The following is an 8,102-nucleotide window of genomic DNA, read 5'->3' on the forward strand; positions in this document are numbered from 1 at the left end:
CTCTATTCTCCCTCTCCCCCTCTCTCTGTATGTGCATCTCTCCATCTCTCTGTGCATATTCATCTACACTGTGTGGATAATACAGCAACCGAAAGATCTCTCACCATCAGAGAGAATTAGAAAACACAAGAAAAATGAAAAGATTGAAAAGAAGAGAAGAAAAGGAAATTGAGAAGAGTAGAAAGCAGAAGAGAAAATAAAAGAGAAGAGAAATGCAGATCTACTCCTCCTCTGTGAAAAGCAACTCATTCCCTCGTTCTATCCAGCTCTCCGTTTCAAAGCCGAGGTCACGGTCTGTGGGCTTGTAAAAGGAATCTGGCTCACATTATGGATCCAATCAGTGTTACAAAACCGAAACCTCAAAAATGAAAGCAGCACTCCGGGGAGAGACAGACGGAGAGACAGACGGAGAGACAGACGGAGAGACAGGCAGAGAGACAGTCGGAGAGACAGACGGAGAGACAGGTGGAGAGACAGGCAGAGAGAAAGATGGAGAGAAAGACGGAGAGACAAACCAAGAGAAAGACGGAGAGACAGGCAGAGAGACAGTCGGAGAGACAGACGGAGAGACAGACGGAGAGACAGGCAGAGAGACAGTCGGAGAGACAGGCAGAGAGACAGGAGGAAAGACAGGCGGAGAGACAGGCAGAGAGAAAGATGGAGAGAAAGCCGGAGAGACAAACCAAGAGAAAGACGGAGAGACAGGCAGAGAGACAGTCGGAGAGACAGATAAAGAGACAGAAGGAAAGACAGGCAGAGAGACAGAAAGAGACATGGACAGAGAGACAGACGGCGAGACGGACAAAGAGACAGATGGAGAGACAAACAGAGAGACAGAAAGAGAGACAGTCAGAGAGACAGACGGAGAGACAGAAAGAGACAGGCGGAGAGACAGATGGAAAGATAGACGGAGAGACAGACAGACAGAAAGACGGAGAGAAAGACGGAGAGACAAACCAAGAGAAAGACGGAGAGACAGTCGGAGAGACAAATGGAGAGACAGGCGGAAAGACAGGCAGAGAGACAGAAAGAGAGACAGAAAGAGAGACAGAAGGAGAAACAGGTGGAGACAGACGGAGAGACAGATGGAGAGACAGACAGACAGAAAGACAGAGAGACAGATGGAGAGACAGACGGACAGACAAATGGAGAGAAAGACGGAGAGACAGGCGGAGAGACACAAACGGAGAGACAGATGGAGAGACGGACAAAGAGACAGAAAGAGAGACAGTTGGAGAGACAGAAAGAGAGACAGTTGGAGAGACAAACAGAGAGACAGAAAGAGAGACATAAAGGTAATGACTCAAATAAACACTAGCGTTAAATTAGCAGTGTTCATTCTCAAGTAATGTAACACTGAGCTGTCAATCACTACAGAAAAGTTCAATAAACTCTTTTTAATCAATATATTTTGTGAATAAATATGTTTGGGTTTTTTACACTAAAGATAAATCCACACACACTCACACACACACACACACACACACACACACATATTACAGGAGGGCTACATGCATGTGTGTCATGTGTCACTTTATTCTTCTCCATGCAAAACAAGGATTTTTAGTATCAGTAATGTTTCTTCACCTAAAGTGAACTAAACATCTCAGTTTCAAGCCTGGCTGAAATAAATATGAACAGATTTCTCAACAGAAATGAGAGTGAGCAGTTTCCCAGGTGAGAGATGCACCTGTCCTTCATCCTCCTACAGAACCTTCCAGAACCTAGACATGAGAGTAGCTTGATGTTGTGGATTCAGAAGAAATTAAGAGATTCTCTTCATACACCAAATGTGGAAACATATAAAATGCCAAAACCCTCCCAGTCCCTGAGAGCCCCGAGCCCTCTGGTGTCTCATGGTCATTGGCTCTTACGTGTTATATCATCAGAACACTTCATGGTGAAATCAGAGCAGCTCTAGCGAAGTTCTGTACAAATGTCTCTTTCTATTTCTCTAAAGTTTTAGCTTTAAGCTCCTCACAGGAATCTGCTGTGACATGGACCAGATTAAACCCCAGACCCAAGTGATGTCTGATAAGTGAAGAATAAAGAGCTGAGAAAAAGACAAAGCATTCATAACACGAGAGGAGAAAAGAGCTATTATCGTATTACAACACATTCCTTTTTAAGGTGTGTGTGTGTGTGTGTGTGTGTGTGTGTGTGTGTGTTAAACCAGCTGCAGATGGTTGGTAGGGGTTGGTGTGCTGCAGTCTGGCAGGCATCAAGTTCAATTTGCTGCAGAGTCTGCACACACACACACACACACACACACACACACACACACACACAGGGTGGGCTCACTGCCAGCGCTCGTCTCACCGTGAGGTCCGGGCCTCACACTCACACAACCATATGAGCTGCAGCAGCAGAGATGTGAGGTGTGATGGTGAGCTGGTCTGTATAACGTTATCAGTGCTGGAGGCTGGACGTTGTGTATCAGTGGCATCACATCATATATGTTTGTGTAAGTGCTTTTCACAACACTACGCTCTGTGTGTGTGTGTGTGTGTGTTTAGCCTGTTCACTAGGTTGTATTTGTGATTTGTTATAGCGATATTACACAACGACGTGCCCAAACACTCCGGATGGCAGACCGTGGTATCGTTCCTGTGACGTCCATAACTGCCTTTACACACGACATTACGTCTGTTAGCAGCCTGAGATCTGCGTCTCTGCTGATGTTCCACACACACAGTCATCATCATGGACTAATCCAGCCTGTGTTTCAGTAAGACAACGAGGTTGATGCCCAGTGGAGGAACATCACTCTGAAATTTAATTAAAGATCAAAAGTTTTTCTTTTTCCCAGTCTGTCTTGCCCTCCTTTTTCCCTCCCTCCCTTTCTTACTCTCCTCTTCTTCTCTGTTTCTCTTCCTCACTTTTTTTCTTGTATCTTTGATTTATTTGAACGAGAATCAGCATGTTCCATGTGGAAAGTTTGATTTATATGGACTTTAAAAAAAATGTCTTTCTCTCTTTTCATTTTTCTCTCTCTCCTTTCTCTTATTCCCTCTCTCCTTTTCTCCTCAACTCTGACTCTATCGAGACATTAAAGGAAAAGATGACGAGCAGAAGCATGGAAGAGCAAAACTGAAAGGATCTTGTTCTCTCTCTCTCTCTCTCTCTCTCTCTCTCTATCCTCTCTTTTCTTTTGCTCTACTTTCTTCTGTTTTTTTGCTCTTATCCGTTTGTGTGATGCAGCAATGGGCTGAAATGTATTATCTCTTTATCTCTTCTATGCTCTTTATTCTTGATTCATTTCTTTTCACCACGATGTTGTTTTACGTAGACGATCAACCACAAAGAGTGCGAACGTCTTTACCTTTTCTTTAATTTATTCATCCTCTTCTCTTCTATCTCTCTCTTTCTGGCACTTCTATTAGTCACGTGGGAGGATTTTAAGGTAATGTAGGGAAGGTGAACAAAGTGCAAAAGATTTTTCCTCTCTCTCTTCACCTATTTTCTCTTCTCACCCTCTCTCTTTTATTTGTCAGGTTTGATCCGACAGACACGTTGAGGATGATAGACGCCGCTCCATAAAATCAGCCTGGACGGCTCAAACATTAACTAACAGGCATGGAGCCAACATGGCTGTGCTAATGCCTCTGTTCAATCAGCTCTTTATAGACACGCACGCTGCTTTACTGCCTCGCTGACGGCACCGATATATAAACGTGAGCTAAAAAACAAAGTTGGACTTAATGCGTGACGTTAAACTAAGCTGTTGTTTGCGTTAGTGTTCTGAAGCCTTCATGAGGCTGTAATTAAATCACTCATAATTACTGATTGCTGAGAACATGTCGGATCTAATCTGTGTGTGAAACGTCTCGACTCGGCTGTCTTCCTGATTCATTTGGAAAACTTCAAGCCAAACAAATGAGCTCGAAACGTGAGGTTCCACCTGCCTGGTCCTAAAAACCTTCATTTCTCTAGAAGAAAACAGAAATTGTGCGTCTGAAGAACAGGAGAGCGAATAAAGCCTAATGTCTTCAATATTATCTCTGAAAGCCATGAGCACGTCTGATACAATTACTTTAAGGACACAAGAACATTGTTTAGCTATAATGAACACGTTAGTGTGTTTAATATTCTCTACCACGCCTTCCGTCAGCACCGTGTTAATTGCCTTTTTGTGAGGTCACTGATCAATAAGCGAAACCGCCAACAGTTAAGTGCAGATATGGACTATATGCTAATACTATATGCATTAATTAGCATTATAAAAAAAACTTCTATAAATATTAATAAACACGTCTTCTTCTCTGTCTGTCCTTCTCTTAATATAAACCCATGTATAAGGATTCCTGTCAGCTCGCTCACATACACACACACACACATACACACACACACACACACACATACTTTCCTCTATAGCTTGAACACAGTTTGTTTAACAGTCCCTACTTTGCCTTCCTTTTTTCAGTTTATTTCAGCAGTGTGTGTGTGTGTGTGTGTGTGTGTGTGTGTGTGTGTGTGTGTGTGTGTGTGTGTGTGCGTGTGTGTGTTAACACTGTGCTCAAAGAAACCCAGTTGAGGAATGTAAGGTCACACCATCGGATCACTGACAGCAAGATGGATGCAGTGAGTGATGCTCTTTTGTACACAGACACACATCCTTTATAAAAATAAAGCGTCAAGGATACATGGAACAATTCATTCCTCCTGCTAGACAGTTTATACTCATGCTGACATTTCCAACCCAGGATCATATCAATAGGCCACAGACCTCTCTCTCTCTCTCTCTCTCTCTCTCTCATCATGCATTTCTCCTTCCAGGCTTGTTATATAATACTTAATCAATACATTCTGTATTTTAAAAGAGTAATTAATAACAGCATCAATAATAGTAACCGTTATACTTTGATTTATGTTGTAAATGATGTCAATTGAATGGAACTGAATTGAATCTCAGCTTTAATCTTACTGTATTTCATTTTTTAGCTACACTCAGCAGCAAAATTACTGTGATTTTAATATCAAACAAAACTAACCCGTGAATTTATTTTTTTAGGTTTGTTTTGTAAGAAAAACTGCAACAAAGGTCTCGTTATATTTATCCATTTACACTTAAACACTACACACAATCTGTTCAGGATTTAGTTCATGTCATAATTCTATATAGCAAAGGACATGCTACTTCTAATAAAGGAGGATATAAGGGACAGTGTGTGAGATAAAATCACTCAAAATAATTTAATAATTATCTAGGTAATAATAATAATAATAATAATAATATTAATATTAATAGTAATAATAATAATAATAATAATAATATTAATATTAATAGTAATAATAATAATAATAATAATAATAATAATAATAATAATAATTCATTCATTCATTCATTCATTTTCTACCGCTTATCCGAACTTCTCGGGTCACGGGGAGAATAATAATATTAATAATAATAATAATAATAATAGTAATCATAATAATAATAATAATAATAATAATAATATATGGTTTATGGCTATAATAAAAACACATATTTAGAAAATGAAATAATTCCCACACTTCAAACTAAAATACTTTAAGATATAATAAAGAAATAAAAGCCATTTTTAAAGAATTTCATTCTTGCTCCTTCTCTTTAAGTTTCTAAAAAAAAAAAAAAAAAAAATGAAATATTTCATTATATTTATATACCTGTATCACACTGCAAGGGTTAAAACATATTGTACAGCTACTACAGTGATCAGTATGTCCCTTTAATAAGCTTTAGAATTACACTGAATCTCTATATACTTTACCTTTATACTGATATACAAGGCTTTTTTTTTTTTTTTAAAGATTCATTAATTAATTAAATCTAATTGTGTGTCTTGTTCTGTTCTCTGAGCTCAGACCCCACACTGTACTGGTGTGTATGAACACCGTGTATGTTTCTAGATAAATATTGTTTATAATTGCAATTTAATAATACAGAATCCTAAAAAAAAATAACTATGGATCTGTTTCATTGCAATCAAATTATTATCCTGTTTAAAGAAAGACATCCTCACCATTGCAGTGTGAGTGTTTCTCTGTGTGACACTAATGTAGGGTGTGATGTACACCTCCGTTTGTAGCTTCAAATGTAGACCATTTAATGTGAGTTACATGCAGCTGCACCTTCATCATCTTACTCTTCACATAAAACCTGAGAACTGCATCAACACGTGTTTCATCCTGAAAAGTATGATTTAAATTTAAGTGTTTAAATCGTATTGTACTCTGTGAAAGATTAATAATGTCATTCTCCTGTATCAGTGTTAACATCTTATGTTTCCATTAAAACGTGAGTTTGAAATGAATGCACGTTCATAGCGCTCGTGACAACTCACCGACACACTCGTTGGCTTCTCTCGCCGTCGCGCGCTGCCAAGGTCGGTCGTAGTGGAACGGTTTGCACCTGTCGCACTCGGGTCCCGCCGTGTTGTGTTTGCACTCGCACACCAGCTCTCCGGTGCGGTCGCGCACACAGCGCGAGGCGTGCCCGTTACACTTACACCGGCCGCCCACCTGCAGGTCCGACACGGCATAGAAGTGCGACTCATCCTCGTCCTCTGCTTCGGTCTTGCGTTCCTCACCGTACAAGCGGCTGAACGTGATGCGGATGTCCGTGGCCGTGACCCAGTCCTGAAGCACTGGTGAGCTGTCGAAGTCGTGAGCAGACGGCCGTCCGTCCAGCGTGCTGAAGGCCACGAGGCCGCCCGAGACCGGCTGCTGCTGGTGCGGCTGCTGCTGCTGGTGCGCGTCCGTGCACACGGCCTCCTGCTCGTTCTGCTTAGTAATGACGGCCCGGTTCGGTTTGTTGTACACTTTCCGGCACTGGCTCGAGTAATACTGGAACGGAACCCACGTCTTGCCGTAGTCCATTGACTTGAAGATGGCCATCGAGTCCGGACGCAACGAACAGAACTGCGCGCTCACGTACGTCACCTCGAACTTCTTACCTAGAGACAGCGTCAGCGTCACGTTCTGCGGGTACCGTATGCCGTTCTCCGACTGCCAGCACGTAAGGTTGTGTGGGTTGTGCAGGTCGGTGAGGTGCGAAACCGGATGGCGCTTTTTGGGGTCAGACGCGTCACACACGCGGCACTCGAGGCTCCTCTCTCCACCGCCTCTCTCCGTCCCCAAGCAGTAGCGGCTCGGTGTCTTCTGGCCACACGTGCTGGAAGCGCGCACTTCCCGGCCGAACGCAGCGTTCACGAAATCCGGGATGCAGCGGCGCGCCTGTCCGTTTTCCTCGTAACACGGGTCCGGCGGCGACGAGCTCGCGAGGGCTTCCACCGTGGGCCGACAGAACGCCGTCAGCAGCACACCGAGCAACACAACAGCACAGTCCAGAAACATCATCCCAGTTAACGTGTGTAGTCCAAACTAACACACACACAAGCTGATACACAATACACAGCCCTTACACAGTCCTTCAGAGTGTGTGTGTGTGATCAGCGGAGACCGGAGCCGGTAATCCTACAAGAGGAGGAGACACACACACACACACACACACACACTTTAACTTTACCGTGTGTGTGAGAGAGAGAGTGACACCACCCTAAAAAAGAAATGTACACTGTGGGGTTTTAGGAAAGTATAACCTTAATACCTTAAGACTGTTTAAATACCTTTTGTTATTTTATTTTAAGACAAATCACAGAAGGTGACAGTTTTGTCAGTATTATAACTGTACCTCAGACAGACGATGTGTCCCTCTATCAGCAGCCCAAACTCTTCACATCTGCTCCTGTGGTTATTGTGCTATATGTGCTATATGATTCTGTTCAGTTATTCGATTCTTCTAGTTCAGCAGACTCAGACCTTTTCTATAGAAACGTCAGCAATACACTTTATAGTGATTCATCTGTTAGAAAAAGTTTTTGAAATAACATTTTAACCTACACTGTTTCTTATTTGTAATTATAAGTGTATTGTGGAGATAAAGTCACAACACTGATGTCTTACAGGGAGAATTGGCTACAAGCTAAAAATGACATGGATTGTTTTTTTAATTACTTAAACATTGTTTAATCGTGTAAGTCCTGTATGCACACACTCACACACATACATACACTCACACGAGCACACATGCACATTTATTTTCTACCGCTTATCCGAAGTAC

The 8,102-nt window shown here is 42.0% G+C and overlaps 1 protein-coding gene across 1 annotated transcript in view; it reads right to left on the reverse strand.

Moving 5' to 3' along the window:
* ntn1a (netrin 1a) overlaps positions 1-7,467 on the reverse strand; it is a 58,940-nt gene extending 51,473 nt beyond the window's left edge. Inside the window, exon 1 of the mRNA XM_060869099.1 lies at positions 6,324-7,467. Coding sequence (XP_060725082.1) covers positions 6,324-7,338 — 1,015 coding nt within the window. The 5' untranslated portion in view covers positions 7,339-7,467. The remainder of the gene's footprint in view (positions 1-6,323) is intronic.
* Positions 7,468-8,102: the final 635 nt, after the last annotated feature.

This window comes from Tachysurus vachellii, chromosome 4 (genome assembly GCF_030014155.1).
Source record: "Tachysurus vachellii isolate PV-2020 chromosome 4, HZAU_Pvac_v1, whole genome shotgun sequence".
Lineage (NCBI taxonomy): Eukaryota > Metazoa > Chordata > Actinopteri > Siluriformes > Bagridae > Tachysurus > Tachysurus vachellii.